The 19373-nt window shown below is 32.2% G+C and overlaps 1 protein-coding gene across 50 annotated transcripts in view; it reads right to left on the bottom strand.

The window, feature by feature from the left end:
• RIMS2 (regulating synaptic membrane exocytosis 2) overlaps window positions 1-19373 on the bottom strand; it is a 526738-nt gene that overhangs the window by 333089 nt on the left and 174276 nt on the right. For 2 of the 50 annotated variants that reach the window (XM_036232964.1, XM_036232961.1), the window contains exon 1: window positions 4000-4770. The exons of 46 other annotated variants lie outside the window; for them this stretch is intronic. In XM_036232964.1, coding sequence (XP_036088857.1) covers window positions 4000-4121 — 122 coding nt within the window. In that variant the 5' untranslated portion in view covers window positions 4122-4770. Of the gene's footprint in view, window positions 1-3999; window positions 4771-19373 lie in introns of those variants that run through there. 2 more of the 50 variants (XM_036232963.1, XM_036232965.1) reach the window with 1 other exon arrangement.

Raw genomic sequence — 19373 nt, 5'->3', positions numbered from 1 at the left:
AAAAGTAAGTATGCTGTTCTTTCCATGTAGAGGTGGCCATTAATGCACCATGGTGAAAAACAGGTGTCTGTGCCAAAAGTGCTGAATGCAAATTGATGGCTTCATTATAAACCAAAGCAACAGATAATGCTATGTAAATGACTAAATACTTCTGACCAAAAATACTAGCAGACTAAATAATTAAACATTTATTTTGCAAATTCAAATTTTATTCAAAATAGTATTAATGTTTTAGAACTGCGGGAATGTTTCAATGGCAAAGAATTCATTTACATGAGGTGATTTCAAGCTTTACATTTCATTTTTATAATTAGAGTGGCCCTGTAACTTATTGTCAAATAAACACTTCTGAGAGAGTAAAGTGGTACTAATAATAAATAATGGAGGACAGCAGGCATGAAGTAGGACTAGTTCAGGCAAATCAGACCATATGGTTAACGTATTTGTAAGTAAAAATACCACAAATTCCAAATATTCTTTAGTCTACTGAGTTTTTTAATCTTACTTTTAACATAAAAGTCTGCATATCTCATTAGGTATATATGGAAGGAAGAGAAATACTGTCTTTAATAACTATTTTTGAATAAATCCAGTCTTATTATGCCCCTGTGTGGCCGGCCGGCACAGCAAATTTACTGTCACATGTTTGGTGACAAAGAAATAATTACACGTTGAGGAAAATACATATTTATTCACTGTATAAGAAAGAGTATTAAAATCAGTAAATGGAAAAACTTAGAGGATATTAAGTACATTTTTCCAAAAATTTTATCACAAAAGACAGTCATTTTTTGAATACTGTTCAAAGCAACTGATTACTTAATGCAGTGAACCCTATTAAAAATATATGTTCTAACATCTCAATATTTCGATTTACTTCCAAAGAGAAGATCACAAAATTTAGATTTCATAATGAAATCTACTTGAGGACTTTTCTACTGGCAATAAAAGCAATTATCTTTGTATCCTGATGAATTTAATTTGGGAAAAATGATTTTACAGAAAATTATAACAATAATTTAAGTTAAAGTGGCATTTCATCAAAACTTATCAAGTTGATTTACACAGAATGCAGACTTTTTTTTCCTTGCTGGACCTTCAGTCATTTCATTTTAGCTATAAAAGAACAGAGGATAGCCTGCCACCTCCTTCATGCATTAAAATGGTACTCAAGAACCACAATGATAAAAGAATAACTTGAGAACTTTCAACTTCAAACATAAAGGTCATGCAATATGGTTTCCAACAGAAGTTAAAGTATTATTGGTGTATTTAAAATCTTTGCTCCTTTGACAAGTTGAGCCTGGAAATGTTTTCGGAGTAATTATTATGGGAGATTTTCATCTTTTAACCTCTTATTGCTAATATGTCTAGAAGTAAACTACCCTATCATCTGACAATCTGATGAAAATTGAGTTGCAGATTAGGGAATAAAATTAATCACCTAGGAAAAGTCTCAAGAAAACTACTTGAAAGAGCCCCCTTTCAATTATATATCATCTACAATTGTTGCATAGTACTATTCTAGTAATTTCTCCTAGAAAGTAGTTCAAAAGAAAATATAATCTAATTGTCTATATCTATGATGTTATTTTCTATTGGTTTAAAGATCATAATTAAGATCACAATGCAAATATTGAATATTCCATTTCAACTAGATCAAACAATTAAACATTAAACTATTCATGTGATAACACCAAAACTGTTCTTTCCAGAGGTGATAGTTATGTAATTGATGCTTCAAAACTCGAGCATAATGTCCAGTCTATGAAATTGAAAGGCCCATTATTTAGAAACATTTTTAAAGTTCTAAGACATCTTCTGATGACATACTCAGGTCATTCTTTTTCCATCATTTTTTTCTTTAAGGATGATTTTTTTAATCTAAATCTTACTTTCCAATTCAACGCTAGCTGAAACATTGATGCCTAGGTATTCATATTTTTTAAAGAGTCTAAGCAGAATAATTTTAAAAGACCATTGTATCTAACGCAAAGTAACCAAAACATTAAAATATATGGAGAAAGTCATTAATTGCAGTTCATATAAATTTATTTTCACTCTTAATACTTCCAAAGTAACTCTTTGCACAGCTGGTTTTAACTGATTTTATAAGTAAATTAAGTACTTGACTATTTATGAAGACCAACAGATCTACATGTGAAAAGTGTCATGTGCTTTTTGAGGACTAAGAAGTTAAGACCGGCAGTAATTTTTTTCCCCTAAAACAGAATAAGTTCTATTTTGATTAACTGGTAGTTTCACATAATTTAGGTAGTCAATCAAAATAGGTTAAGTAAGACTGGTCTTACAGAAGCATTTAGAAACTTCACAATTTAATGTTTAATTGCAGCAGCATAAAATTCCACCTTTTTAATAATGAGAGCTTTGCAATTATCACCACGACAACAAGAAAAGAAACTTGAAGCCAAAGCAAATGTATAATGACAGGGATGCATACAATTCCCTCAAAAAATAGATATTCTTGTATTTTAAAACTAATAACATTTACTTTAAAATTAACTCCATACCATGCTGTTAATAGCACAATTTCTAAAGTGAGTATACACCCAGCCCTAATTTTAGTATTTTTAAAAACATAAATTCTTGGCATTAAAAAAAAAAAAAGAGTGAAATAGAAATCAAACAAGGAAGAGACTTATAAAGAAGGAGTACAAATCCTAAAACTCTGGTAGCTTCAGGTCATAAAATTTTTAAGAAAGCCATACTGCTTCTTTTATTTAAATATAACACGCAATTCAGATTATTCTTATCATAAATTACATGCTTAAGTAATGTATTACTAAATAAGAAAACCCACTATCTTAAAATATAGGTAGCCTATTATCATAGTATTTCATATACTGTTATGTATTTTACATTAGTCCAAAAACAAAATATAAAAAAATCAAATTAGTTAATTGAACAGAACTGCACTGAGGAAAGAAGTGAAATTTCATAAAAGCAGATATGCTATTTCATATCCAATGGAAAGGTCATAGATACATTTATCACATTTGTTCAATTAAAACACATACTATTAATAGGTATTTTTTAAATCTCTAAAATAGACTGCTTCACATCGTTCAGAGACCCTAAAAGAGACCAACAAAACCATTCAATATTCTATGCACTATTAGTTCTCTCTCAATTTCCAGAAGGTTTCAGTGCATTACTGTGTTACAGAATTTCTTAGTCTTTCTTCACATACATTTAGTTAAAAATGGGGTCTTTTCTCTACTGGGTTTACAACATTTGAAAATCTCAAAAGGCAAACAACTTAAACCAGGGAAAAACCGGATGATAAAATTGCATTTTAAACGCATTCTTTAATAGGCTATCTCTTTTATTGTAAGCCAGAGGAACCATCTAAAACATATGTTCATAATTTAACAACCTTCACCACAAAAAAAAGAAAAAAAAATGATGGGGTTGAAAAAGCAGCAAGAATTTACAACAAAGCATCCTTCCAAACTAGCTGATCTAATACAAAGCATTATTAGCAGTTTCATAATATAGCTTGTTTAAAAGTGATTATTGATCTACCTTGCACAGAGAAATGTCTTAGACCTAGAAAACATATTCCGCATGTTTTACAAAGAGCATGCATGACTGCTAATTCACATTTTCCTACAAATCAGAAATGATTACATAGCCCCATCCTTATATATGCAATATAATCACTGCCATGATCACAAAGAAAAAATCTATCAAGCATTTTAAGTTAATCCTTTTATTTATTAGAAAATGAAATCATGAAACAGCCTCATGTTTCAGAGGTCAAGCTACTTAAATTTAAGATGCTTTCTGTGCTTTGAAGTAAGCTTGTTTTCCTTTTTAAAATCAAGTAAGAACATTACATAAAATTTTATATTTCTGATAAAAAGACAATACCCTTATAATACTAACATTTCAATGCAAAACAGTTTTTAAAGACATATAAGATGATTATTCTGAAAATACCAATAATAAAAGAAAATATAGTTTAGCTTTACTCACCTTGCATTGTTCAGTGTTTGTCCAAAAAGCTCATTTTGTAAAATATTTGGTGGGGATGAAAAAACCCCATGAAAATGAGATAAAACAGAATTGCAGACCTGGCGCAATGTCTCAAATTGCATTTTTTTTCTTTTTTTTTTTTCTCCCTTCTATTTTTCCTTACCACCTGTCTTTAAAGTCATCTATTTGCAGACACCATCAAATAAAAACATGCCAATCAAGTTCCATATTTCTCCTGAGCTCTGTAAAAACTGTGCTTAAATGAGCAGAGGTTGATAGTTAATTGTACAGTCATTATTCTTCTAATTCAGTCGAGGAAGATTCAGTACCCGTGCGGCTTTCGGCTTTCTCCTGACTGTAGCAAGAATTCTAAACAGCAGTAAGCTTTTTGGGCATTCCCAGCTGAAGTGTGAAGCTGAGCTGCTTTCATGTACTCTACTCATATTTCTCTAAGCCTATTAAATACACGCAATGAATAGATGCTGTTGTCAGGAGTTTCAGCACATCTGGCTGCCAGCAATAAAACCTAAGAAGTAATAAAAATGGGACAAGGTATCTTCTCAATGTTACTACTGGGTAAGGGGAAGAGATATTATGCATTTCTCAACCCTTTTCTCTTTCCCTGAAAAATGAATAACTCCAGTTACAGAGTAGTATATAGGTCTCTTTAATGTTCAAGCTGCTGCATAGGAACAGAACACTCTAAAAATAAGTGAAATATCCTTCTTTTGATATCATGAAGCAATAAAAATATGATAATAGAAATTTTACTGCTGGCATTTACAATGCCATACTTCTAAAGAAATATTTGGAAAATATGTACTTCATCATCTTAATTTCTTATTTAATTTTAAAATATCTTCATTTATTTTTTTAAGTGAATAATGTCCAATCTGATCCCTTTTTAAAAACTATACATAGTGACTACATAATTATTCATGTAATTTTAGAAAAGAAAAATACCTTACCAATAAAAATTTTCATTTAAACAGTACACATAAATATGAACTTTTCCACAAATCAAAAAAAACAAAAAACAAAAAACTAAAGTCAGAGACTTTATCAACTATTATTAATTTATTTCAATTATGGTAGTCATAGCACTTTTCAGAAAAGGATGTTTCCTGAAGGCTCCAATAGTATTAGAGTACCTCATATCACCATCCATTCTCAATAAATAGTTCTGGTTTAGACAAAATCTTACTTAGGTTATTCTATATCTAGGTACATCCATCTTTCTACAAAAGATGCTCTAAAAGTAGTGTAAAAGAAAGTTTAAAAATCAACTCACTTATAGAAATGATTAATATATTTATTGATCTTTAATTGCTCCTAAACCATGACATTTCTTTAACAGACACATCCCTTTCAGCTCCCTTTACCTCAATTTTTGGCCCCAACTCGCTCTATCCCCTTCCACACACACACACCACTATTAATAAAGAAGCACTGAACTACACTAAGTTTTTTTTACAACTGGTGAATTCTTTTTGATGTGCATAAACATGTTACAAAAGAACACAAAATAAACGTAATAATACAAATTTTTAAATGACACAAATATTCTATAATATAAATTTTAAATAATTTATTTCTTTAATCAACTAAGATGTTCAATCACAGGTTTATCCTTAAGATTGTCCCTATCTTCTGATTATTTATATTTGATTTTTATAGATGCACACTAATCTATTCATGAACTATATTCACACATATATATACACACATAATCATTAAGTATTTTTTATTTATAAAGTACTTCTAAATTTATTTTTTAATACTCAGAAAACATTATGAGTAGGTGATAATGTTGCTATTATTTTATAGATAAAAAGAAGCTGAGGCTTCAAGGGATTACAGATCATACGGCTTGTAAAAGATAGAGTTTTTCAGTGAAAGTCTTTGCTTTGGATTGTTTCACATGCTTCTTCCTGATCATTCAATCTTCTACATATGTGCATACATGAGTGTGCACACACGTGCACACACACACACAAATACATACATATATTTGTGAATAGATGAGTCTCTATAGATAAATAGGAAAACTACTTGCCAGGGACCAATCAAGGATATTTCAGTTAGAGAAAGAAAGCATCTCAATTTTTTTTAACTCATACGTAACTTTAAAGAGGTTTCTTCCATTTAACTCAAACAGAACAATCTGATATGCTTACATTTTTAAGCCTCTAGTTGATTTTTCACATCTATGAAAGATAATTTTCTAAAAGTGGAAAAACATAATTTTTTTTAAATTCTTAATTTCAAAGCTCATACTGTGATAAAAAAATACATAAATGTATATATATTTCTCCCTTGTGGGTAGATTCAATTTTTATAAATGATCAAAAGCCTTTGCAAAGCAAGTCTATTAAATAAGGTGATTACATAGCAAAACATTCTTTGCTGTTTAAAAAAAAGTTTCTCTTGTGTTTCAAAATTGGATCTGAAGGCAAGGTCATGAGAACGGTTTCAAAATGGTTTAAGCTATGGGGAACTGGGATGAGTATTAAAATGACTTCTTTGAAAGAGTAATTAGCATAGCAATTGCCTTTCTCAGAGCCTCTTTTTCCCAGTCTCACTGTACAACGCACACGAACAGTCAGCTTTCTCTTAGTGGCCTCGACATCCCACAAGTGATTTCTTCGACTTTCCCACCTTATTACCACCTTTCACCTGCTCTTTCTCATCCTTGAGGGCTCAAATTTCAGCTTCTTGAAAACACTTTCTCTGACTTAGATTAGGTCCCCCAAATGGGCTCTCATTGTACCTTGGTACTTGTTCTTCACAGCATTTGATAAAGTATAACTATATATTTACTTTTTTAAAAGTTTAATGTTTTTCACCTTTAATTCCATGAAATTAAGGCTCACATGTGTTTTATTTGTCTAGAACAGTGCACAGTAGGTGCTGAAGAAATGGCTGTTGAATGAATTAACGCCTAAATTTTATTGAAAAGTTCATTATTTTTAGTCACATTCCCAAAGTAGGATAAGAAACCACTCAAGGCTTAATTTGGTTCTTAGTTCATGTGTTTGTTTTAACCTACTACATCCTTTTATAAGGTGCATAAGTACAAGAGCGACCAGTATTTACAATCGAAAACACTGTGAACTTTGTAATTTGTTATGAATATCCTAAATATTACAAAAATGTTTATAGCTAATATTTGTTCTAAATTTTCTTTACACTTTGGATTCACAAGTATATATGTGGAGGTCTGCCGGAGGCCTCCACGAGGATGGAAAGAACATGTACTTGGAGTTAAATGGTCTGGATTTAAGTACTGACCCCAACTCTAATAAGCCGTAACACTTTAGAATATTTACTTTACATATCTGAGCTATGGTTTCTTCCAATGTAAAATAAGCTACATCACTTTTCTCATAAAGTTATTATTGTATTAAAACGTAATGTATATAAATGCATTTTATAAATTCTAAAATATATAGTACGTACAAGTAATCTCACTGTGAATTATGTAAGGAATCAAACTACTGGGATGAGTTCTAACAACTATGTTCAGATATCTTTTATTTATCATATTTATTCATGCAACAAATAGAATTTATAGAATTTGTAGAATTTCTTTGTGCAAGACTCTATCCTTCTCTCAATATAGTTTCCAAGTAAGGTCAGCTGCATGTTCACACTGTGACCAGCAGAAAGGCATTAACTCTCACAAATGGTGAAACTGGTCTCTCTCTGGCTGTTCTATCTGAATCTTTAACCCCTCACTGAAATGACAACACTAGCTAGAATTCTCACAGAAGACATGTTAAGAAGTTTTTAGCAGCAAAGGCAATTTCATTAAAGGAGATATCTAAAAAACCAATCAACACTTGAAACAAGGTTAATCTGAAAGTAATCAGAAGAATTCAATTAGAAATAATAATGTAATGTGTTTTTGCCTATTAAATTAGCAAAGTATTTACCAGAGGGTCAGAGAATGGGCATTCTCATACCATATTTATTGGTAGAAGTGTAAGTGGTAGAATCTTTTAAGAAGTATTCAGTAATATGTAGCCAAAACTTTAAAAAGTTTCAAAATCTGATAGAATCGTAGAAGAATAAACACCAAAATATTAATATTGATTATCTCTGGGTGAGAACATCATAGATTTTTTCCCATTATACTTTCGATACACCAGCCAAAAGAAAGGTCCAAGTTTAAGCTACCTACAGTAGAGAACTCTACAATTATAACAAAACCATTAACTATAACATATTAAATAGAATGTTGGCCCATAAACTTTTGCTTAGCAACACTCAAGTGAATCAAAACTAGATCATCAGTTTTTGTGTACTAAGCTATATCCGTTAGCAATGGATATCCTCTCCCTTAACAAGAGGTTCCTAAAATTCTGTAATAATTTAAATTGTTTAATTAATACTCTGAAACATCTAATAAAACTTAGCACTAATATCTTTACATTATCCTCAAAAATATTTGAAGTATAAGCTCTTAAATTAAAATTATTTGTCTTGGTTTATAAACATCTAGTGACTATAAGCTAAAGAATTTGACACAAAATCAGAAATTAAATTAAAAAATAACAATTGGGCAACAATGCTCTTCTGAATTAATAACAACACAAGCCTCTTACTTGTAAGGCACAATCACTTGTGGGATATTTAAATTTTACAATTCTAAAAATGTCTGGGTTTATTTTGCATTTTTAAGAGTATCAAATATTTCTATTAAAATGCTCCATACATGCAAATATCTAAACATAGCTAATCAATTACAGAAGCAATATGATATATATATATATATATATAACCTGTAACAAAAATCCCTAAAATGCTAAAGAAATTTTTCATCTTATTAAAATATACATCTGTAGTTCTATCTATATAACTGAAGTAACTGAACTATCTTTTCTGCTGCTTTATTCTCATTCCATTGACTATCTGAAGCATCTGATTGATATAAATCTAAGGGTGAGAAGAAAGACTTCCAGAGAACAAAATGTTTTTTTTCATATGTTTTGCAAATGAAAGTCTTGCAAATGAAATAACTTCCCTGAGGCAAGACCATGGGCCCATTCACCTCAGGGATAACAAATAAGCAAAGAAATGAAAGGCAGATGATGAAAAGGAAGTAACAAAAGGAGCCTTCGGTAAAACGTAAATCGGTCTGTGCTTCACCTTAGGGTGAACCATAGAGTATATTCAGGTATGGAAGAAAGACCTTAGCACCAACCTAAATAAGCACACTGTAAATCTAAAGATTTGGAATAAATGTCAGAAAATAGTTTCGTTTAAAATACGTACACCAGTTTTCATAACGAGTTTTTCAAAGCGTGTTGATGATCAGTTGTTTTCTGATGTACAAAAAAATTCTTGAGTATTTTTTCCCAGGGCATCTCTCTGTCCCTAGTTTTGACCACACTCTTTGCAGTTACAACCATCTAATTCAGAAAGGAAAGTAAGGAGGAGCACAGTGAAAGCCTCAGCGAATGTATGAAGCCCCACCACCATTATCTTCTTTCTGACTCCTCTTTCTAGGCCAGAAATGTGAGGGCTAATCCCATAGTGCCGATTCGGTCTGCATTATTAGGAGAGGAATGACAGGGATGCTTCAACAGTCCAAGGCCAGAGCGGCTCTTACCAGAGTAGTTACCACACCTACAAGCTGTCAGCAGCAGGAATATTTTTCTCATTCGATGCAAGAGTTAAACTGTTGAGGATTTAAGATCCAGAATGAAGATCTCCAGAGTTATCTGCTCTGCCACCTAAAGAGTACACCTGTTAGAGGAAAGAGATCTCTGAAAACATAATTTGGTAAGTACCTCCAGTCTTAGGACTGCTAGTTTTTAGTATATATTCTCTTGATAGCTATCAAGAGAACCACTGAAAGCAACACTATAATTTCAGGGAGCTATACAAATATGAATAAGATTCAATTCCATTTCTAACAGCTATGTTCACCAGGAGCAATAGTAGAAGGAATGTTTATAGCCTTGGGACTCCAAGTACTTACACCTAAGCCTGCAAAATACCTCTACAAGGCACCCCTGCTACCTAACAACTTCCAAGGGTCCTTAGATTCTTAGGAAAGAAATATGGACTGCACATTGTTATCTTAAGAAAATTAGAAATAATAATTTTTGCCACAACAATAAAAGTGTTTTAGCAAAATATGGGAACAGTGAAATACTGTATAATAGTACTGGCCACCAAGAGTTCTCAACCGCAATTTCTTTTTTCCATGCAATTTCCTTCCATTCATTACATCATGAAAATACGGGAGAGTGAAGACACCATAAATACACCAAAATATTGTCTCACGACATGTGGATACAGGGAGATCAATTAGAAAGCTAATGCAGTAGTCAAAAAAAGATATAAGTTGGCTTGGTCTAAAGTGATTACAGTAAAATAGAGACAAAAGAACATTAAGAAGGTATTAAATCAACAGGACATGATGACTGATTTGCCCCAAGGTGGGAGGTGGTATCTGAAGGACAAGAGAGGAGTCAAAAATGACACTCAGATTTCTCTCTTAAGTAACTAAGCAGACAGTCTTAAAACTTGCTAAGACAGAGAATGCTACAGGAGGAGCAGATTGAGGGAGAAGAAAGGGGAAGATGATGAGTTATAGAATTTAAGCAGCATGAAAGATAGCTAAAAAGACAGATAAGTAAGCAATTAATATGTCATTCTGGAGTTCAGAAGTGAGTTCTCAGCTGAAGATATAAATTTAGGAAGCATCAGCATTTAGTAAGGATTTCAACCAAGCGAGTAGATGAATTAGCCCAGAGAGAAAGTTCAAAACAAACAAACAAAAAAGGTGTAAGATAAAGCACCAGTAAACTAACTTCCACATTAAGCCATTAGGTAAAGAAGTGAGTGAAAAGAGAGAGTAGGAGCAGCCACAGAAGTAGGAGGGCAAGCAGGAGAGTGTGGTAGCCTAGAAGCCAATCCAAGACTGTGTTTAAGAAGAAAGCTATGATCAGCTCTTATTTATCCTGTCATCTGGAATTTGAATAACTGTTGCTTGTGACCTTGTGCTTCAAAACAATTCTCCTGAAAAAAGCACTTTTGGTGTGAAATCTGCCATTCCATAGAAGCCATGAAAACGAAGTGGGAGCAGCCATCTTCTACACTTCCTTCATCAACCTCTTTCCCTCCTTTGGTGAAAGGGAAGCAAATAAAACTTTTAGTCTTGGATCAGCCAAAGCAGGAGACCTTATGCAAATAAACTCTTGCAAATCTGTATCTATTGTGATCTAATCCTATCAACTTAAAAAATACAATTAGACATTCCTGGCCCTTAAAAATGGACACAGATCAAAATTAATCAGAGAACCCACAATTTATGAGTGAAGATGCTTAATTACCAAATTTGAAAGTAGAAAAGAGAATATAATGTAAATAAGACGTATTCTGTCAATTTTCCATCTAGCTAACCCCTTTTTCTTACAAGCTCCTTCCTAAAATACCTAGTTTATTTATTACTCAATCTATTTTAGAAGTCTCTAGGTTCTAGTAACACTTGTAATGACAAATAAGTAACCTTTTTTTTTATGTGAATCAAGTCACTAGTGATTTTATTGCTATATTATTCCCTATCTTAAAAGAACCTCCCTTGATCTCACATCCCTTTCTAGGTAATGCCCCATTAATATGCTCCTTTTCACACACACAAAAAAAATTCTTGAAGAAGTTGTCAAAAGTTGCTGTATCTTATTCCTCAATTTCAAATCCTCTTCTCCATCTATAACAATCAAATTTTTATCTCTAGTACTCCTTTGAGATTGCTCTCACCAATGACTGCCTACCATGTTGCCAAATTCAAAGACAACATTCTCTTCTTTTCTTAACGTGATTTCCCTCCAGCACTTGACATTGAAGCTATGTTGTCCATGGCTCTTAAATCATTTTTATTCTTTGTTCTTGAGACATATTCTCTTGATTTTCCTTTTGCTCAGCGGCGATTTTTTTTTCTGTCTTTTGCTGGCTCTTACTCCTTTCTTAGATCTCTAAATTTTGGGAATGCCCAAGGCTCCATATTAGCTAAGTTGTAGAGTTCTTCTGTTCTTTCATTTACATGGTATTAAATATGTCCTATCTGTTATAACTTTTCCCTTATTATCCCCTACAACTCCAAACTCATATAACTGTCAACTTGACATTCCCAAATTGAAGTCGAAAGATTATAACATAGCCAAACACAATTCCTGATTTCCTCATCCAAACTGGTTACTCCTCAGTTTTTCCTATCTTCAACCAACAATATGATTTATTTAAGAGGTGTCCTTAATATTTCATTCTTTAACACTCTACCATACATATCCAATCTATCTGTAGGTAGTAGGTTCCATCATCTCTACCTTCTAAATGAAGCATAAATACATCAACATTCCCATCTTGCTACTACAATTCTACTACTATCAATCTCTTCTTTCCAGACTACTTCAATAGCCTAACTTCTTTCTGTATCAGTTCTTGTTCCCTACAAATTATTCTCCACACAACAGAATTACCATACGGAAACATAAATTTTGTTTCTTCCATGTTTTAACCCGAAAGTGGCATCCTATCACATTTAACATAGTGTATAAACTCCTTCATTTTACAGAAATGAAGTGGTTGATGACAAAGTTAGAATGTCCACGTGGTTGATGACAAAGAATGAGCATCCACATCTCCTTACTCACAGGTCAGTGCTCTGTACATAGTACTACCACGTCTTTGACATTTGGCAACTCCTGTGGATACTCTCATTTAAAATGTAAAGTAATTTTACAGTTTATAAGTGTCCCAGAATGTAAAAGAAAAAGGGTGATTTGAAAATACAAATACAAAAACCAATACAGAATTTGGACATAAACATAAATCCTAAATCTCATATTTTTTCAGAGAATAAAACACAAATATGGCCTAAAGCACTGGCTCAAAATATATTTAGGCAAAAGGGGAAATAGTGCAATGAGAAAAATCAAATTTTCATAATCCTTTCCACTCATACAACTCTAAATCTTATTAAGTAAAGTCAACTAGAAGAAATAGTTTTCTTACCATTTTCCAGAGAGGGATTTTAAATTATACCCCAAAATATTTAACCATGTCAAGTAATTTATATAACTAAATTTCAGATACATACCACAAAAGTTAAAAAGTTATTTTACACCACAATTCTGAGTCCATATATTCTGTAGTCTTACAGTCTTGATTGTAAGAAAAATATAAATTTTTTCTGAGAGACGTAACTAAAATTTGTCAATCTTGCTCTATCAACACAAATCAATTCTCATAAACGGAAAAGGATAAACAGAAAACTCATTAAAAATTTGAAACTGCTATTGAGGAAAAATACGTTGAAAACTAACATCTAAGAAAGAAGAACTGAAAAGAAAAGAATGGAAGGGGGTTGCATAAGTAGAGAGGGGGAGGTCACCCTTAAGTTTAATTTTCCAGTTCAAGTACTGTGTAATTAGGTAAGCACAGTGAGAACTATTCCACCAATAACCTTCATCTCAACCTTGAAAGACCTTTTTCCAGACAAAATGTTTTAAATCATACCTCGAAACTTCCAACTGTGTCAAATAACACACACAGGTATATATTGCAGAAATAAAAATAGTTGATTATAGGTCATAACAATTTTTATTCTCTACATTATTTATTTTTGCTGCATTTTTGTTTGAAAAAACTAGAGAAGCCATATATCACTAAAGAGAAAATCCACATGAGTCTATATTTATGTTCCTAATGATAAACTCTATCCCAAATCTTTGTACAAAAACAATTTATTGTATATTGAGTTATCTTGAGATGCATGTGACTAATTCATTCTTCAGATTTCTAGTAATAAGGGAGATCACACAAAATTAAAACAAAAACACTTAAAAGAAATATGCACTAGTACCATTACTAAGTAATGCATATACATATACACACATAAAAATGATAATATACATAATTAAAAGTAAAATGAGATAATTTATATAAATTTCTTTCAAATAAAAAATACATTTTAAAAATTCCTCATGAGTTTTAAACCAAACCTCTCAATGGCTACAGCACCTTTGCAGGTAAAACCTATTGTCAAAAGATGCCAGGATCATTTCAAGAAAAACCTTGTCCTAATCTACTACATATTAAACATATTCTTACCTATTCCTGCCAGAAACTAAAGTCAGCAAAGACCTTTAACAACTGCTTACCATGAAGAACAGAAGAAATAAGCCACATAGACAAACTCAAGGACAAAACCAGAAATCAAGGATCGGCAAGGAAGCTGAGAGTTCCACATAGGTTAGCTTATTTTATAATCCTGTCTATATACAGTTAAATACTCTAGTGGTGATGAGCAGGAGACTACTAAAATTTGTTAGTTTAGCAATTCTCAAAAATGTAGTCTAGTGACCTCCAGAGTTGGGGCAAGACTCTTTCAGAGGATCTGCAGAGTCAAACATATATTCATAATAATACTAAAATGCTATTTGCCTTTTAAACTCTCTTTCTCTCATGGGTGTACAGTGGAGTTTTCCAGAGGCTACATTATATATGATATTTTAAGATACTGAATACAGAAGATAAAAGAATCCTGCTTTCTTTCTTCCACTAAATTGGACATTAAAGGGATTTGGAAAAATGCAAAATAATGCCAATTTTACCACTAAATTTTCCTTTTCTTTTTGAAATATGCTGTATTAGTTTCCTATGCCTTCAAAGCAATCTTGGTAACCTTAAAAAAAAAATACATTTATTATCTAACAGTTTCTGTAGTTAGGGAGTCTAAGCATGGTTTAAAGAGTGTAATCAAGGTATTGGCCGGGCCCCATTTCTTTCTAGAGCTCCGGGTCCTTTTCCAAGCTCATGTGATCGTTGGCAGAATTCAGTTCCTTCTGGCTCTAAGACTAAGGTCTCATTTTCTTGCTGGCTATCAGCCAGCATATACTCTGAGCTCCTAGAGACTACCGCAGATTCCTGCACATGGTCTTCTCATGCCCCTTTCACAACATGGTAGCTTACTTCTTCAAACCCAGCCAAGGAATCTCTTGCTTCAGAATAAGATGCAGTCCCATATAGTGTACTGTAATCACAGAAGTGATTGCCTCATCATCTTTGCCACACTCTGTTAACTAGAATCAAGTCATTGATCCCTTACCTCAACTACGTATGGGATACATAGTTGAGGTAAGGGTAAAACTCTTTGCAAGTCAACTTAGAATTATATCTACTCCATATGGTTAGTTAAAATGCAGTTACTTTTAAATTAATTAATAAAGATATATTTTAATTTTTCTGCTATTTTTAATATAGAAAATATCAATAAATATTATCCATAAAAACAGCTCTGATGTCCTCAATCATTTTCATGACCAAAATGTTTGAGAACTACTGCTCTAATCTAAGCTGCCTCTTATATTTGACACACGATAAAAGGTAAGAAAACTTACTTTCTGCAAGTGATATTCTTATTTTAAAACAAATAAGCAGTAGTCATGCTCCCAATATAAAATGAAATTTAAAACTGAGGAAATTATTGAAGTTACTCAGCTTTCTATATTATTTATCTTAAAATTTTGAACTATAATCATTTATGTTTATGTTTAAATAATCCCCCACCCAATCCCAATTGTGACAATTTCAGAGAACTGCAGGAGCTATGTTCTAGAGAGCTTAAAAGTAGGTAGGTTCTATGCATAGCTGGAACAGTTCTGTGCATAGCTGGAACAAAGATTGTTTATAGTAACATTCAGGAAGGCAGAGAATATGAGCACATATGCTTCAGTGTAAATGATTATAAAGGAATTCTAAGGCCCCACCATGACGCTGACTATTATTCATGTTATTATGGATTGAGAAATGGAGATGCCTGGCTCCTTTACTATTAAAGATATCAAATAAGAAAATGTATCTTTATTTAAAGCTTTGACTCCAACTCCCTATTTTTTAACTCCAGTGAGATATACTAAACCTTGCATAAGCCTTCAAAAGACTATTCTTGCTCCTTAAACTTCAGTGCTCAATGAGACGAATCTAGTGGCTGGCTCCTTAGTCTCACCTTTCCTCCCTTTTGGATCCCAAAAAGTACTTCCCAATTGTTCTCATCCCAGACCTGTCCTATCACATCAGCTATAAGAGATGAAAATATGTGGTGAACAAAATAAAAGCAGGCATTTACCTCGAAGCAGTTTCATTGATCTAAAAACAGTTTTACACTCATCAACCCTCACCCTTGCCCATCTCAGTTAAGACTCTCATTTCATAGCTCTTATCCATTACATCCTTGCCCAATATCAGACCTGCTTCACTTAGTGTATATCGGGAGAGTCAATGGGTATGGAGAGAAGTGGGTGAGATACCCTAAAAGTTGGTCTATAACATTAACATTGCATTAAAAAACAAACTAGAAGCAATATATTCCCATAGTTCACTGTGCAGAGTCACACACACACTACTACTATCAATAAATCCATAAAAAAAAAAAATCTGTGGAAAGGGATTATATGAGCATATGTGCAAATATTAGTTAATAACTTGTTATAATTTATGGACTTTTATATTTTTAATGTATGGATGATTTAAGTAATCCAAGATACGCATTAGATTTGGAATGAATTAAGTCTCAAAAATGGTCATTTTGGTGTTTACTAATAATTTTATCAGTAAAAACTGAAAAAGAAAACTGCTTGCTAACAAACTCACCACGACTGGCTAATAAAATACCCCCCCCCAACCTTAATGGCTTTCTAGCCTTCCTTTCTTTCTAATTTTACCACTAAAGCATTTTCCTTCATACAATTATTAATAACCAAAACAAAATTATATTTTATAAATAAATATATGACACTCAAAAGAAGCTTGTTAATTAATTTATAGACACTTCCAAGAAGTAGTAATCAGTAGAGTCTCAGTTAATCAAATTTTACTAATTAGAAGAATGAATATTGGCTTATAATATTTGAATTAAGGCTGAAAAATAAAGCAGGTCCTCAAATAACATTGTTTCACTCAACATAATTTCATTATAATGTTGATGAGACCATAGGAATTTAACTCTTCTTTATATCAATTAGGTTTTGTTATAAGTCATTTCCCTTAAAGTTGCAGAACCTATCAACAACATTAAGGGAAGACTTACTACTTACTGTACTTCAAAAGTGATCAATATAGTAAAGTCATACTCTAAAGGAAGTAGAGACTTTCTTAAACTTGGAATAAGAACAAACCAAGTGGACAAGTAGACCAAGGGCACAACTTCTATAAGGCAAAGGAAAATAACTATGATTTAATGTTTCTGCATGAAAAGTAAAAAGTTACTAAATCCAGCTGGAGACATAGAGAAACGGTCACTGAAATTATCTAAAGATAATGGAAGATATAAAGGTGAGTTGAAACTGGAATAAAATGTAGTTCTGAGATAAAGGTCATGTATGGAACATGGAAAAGGTTAAGTTGGAAAGAGTATTCTATCAAAATGTCTTATTCTGTCTCCAGCATTTTAAAAGGGAGAAGATAGAATGATTTTCAAATGATTAGTGAGATCCTCAATGGATGCAGCTGCCCTGGCTTCTAAAACTAGACTGCAAAAATAACCATATGTTCAAGAATAAATAAGTGACCCAAACAGTTCTATATTTATTGAAGGAATTAAATTCATAGCTATAAAAAATCTGGACACATGAAAACTCCAGGCCTCTGGCATCAGAGGCAAATTCTATGAAACATTTAAAGAAGAAATAATAACAGCTCCACATAAAATCTTGCAGAAAATTGAAGAGAGAAGATCGCTTCCTAACTCATCTTATGAGGCGAGCATTCCCCAGATACCAAAAGCAATGGTAGAAGGAAGTAAGCTATATACCAGTATGTACGTTTCGTGAATAAAAATAAAAAAAATTCTAACAAAGTATTAGTAAATCAAATCCAGTATTATATAAATAGAATAATATCATCATGACCAAAGGAGGTAAAGGGATATCCCAAAAATGCAAGGTTGGGAAAACATTTTAAAACAATCAGTGTAATTCATTATATAAACAGACTAAAGAAGAAAAATCATATTCGCATCTCAATACAGGCAGGAAAAAAGCAATTGACAATAGTCCATAGCCACACATAACAAAAAAAAATCCTCAGCAAACCAATAATAAAAGAGACTATCCTCAACCTCATAAAGGACTTCTATGAAAAATATACAACTAACATCACATTTGACTGTGAAAGACTCAAAGCATTCAACCTAAGAGTGGGAAAAAGATGTCACTCTGATCACTTCTGTTTAATATGGTAGTAGAGGCACTAGAGAGTAAATTCTTATGGCACAGGCTATCTTCTCTTTGTATTTCTCCATATAAATTAGCACTATAAGTAAAGTACATACTCAATAGATACCGTACGCTAATACCTGAAGTAATATTTGCTGCAATATAGTTCCATAGGAAACTCTCTATAAATCTAAGAAGTACTGTGCAGTATTTTTACTAAATATTACATAGAAATCCTCCAAGAAGAATAGAGAGATCATGTAACTTGTTTTCCATGCCAGGACACTTTTGAGAGTGAAATGTGTGCTCTTAATAATTGTGCTGGGACAACAGGTATAAGCCAGGACTGGACCTGACAAACTGGGATATAGGTCAACCTATCCAAAAATAGATTGAAGAATATGGAAAACAGCAAGATATTATGTCAAAGTCTTTAAAGTGAAGCTAAAATATAACGGGTCAAAGCAAACAGGCATAAGAATTTCTTTTAAAAATATGTTAAAAGACTTAAAATGACCCCATCATCATTGCAGATGTCTAAGAAACAACAGAATTCTAGAGATCAACCTTATATGTAACAACTAAACCATAGTTTAGTTCTACAGGTTAGCATAGTTTAGCAAAGACATTATAAAAAATTAGTCTAAGAGGTAGAGAAAAATATAGTACTGGATTCCATTAATAAATTTATTTTTTGTAAATATAGGACAATGGTAACAGGTATAAGATATAAAAAAGAAATGGTTATCTACTTGTCATTTCAGTGATTCTATTAATTTCAATTTACTCCAATTCAATTAATATTCAATATGTGCCTACTATTTCTAGAATCTAAACTAGGCATGTACGGACACAAAAATATAAATGACAGTATACCCTCAAACAGCTCAAAATTTATTAAGAGGGAATAATAACATTGACAACAATGTCTTGAAGGGCTAAAATATATAAATCTAAATAAAGGAAATTATGTATATGTACCCTTTATAAGCAAACTATATAATTCTTGCTGGAAAAAAATTAGAGAAGGCTTCATGTAAGTTGGGACATGTGAGCTGGACTTTGAAGAAAAAGTAAGGTTAGAAGTGGCGGAAGACACACTAGAGAACACCCTCACGTAATAATCTTGACACTTGCTGTTTCTCT

The sequence above is a fragment of the Rousettus aegyptiacus genome, unplaced genomic scaffold, assembly GCF_014176215.1.
Source record: "Rousettus aegyptiacus isolate mRouAeg1 unplaced genomic scaffold, mRouAeg1.p scaffold_m13_p_15, whole genome shotgun sequence".
NCBI classification, from domain to species: domain Eukaryota; kingdom Metazoa; phylum Chordata; class Mammalia; order Chiroptera; family Pteropodidae; genus Rousettus; species Rousettus aegyptiacus.
This window is presented reverse-complemented; position numbering and strand designations above follow the sequence as displayed.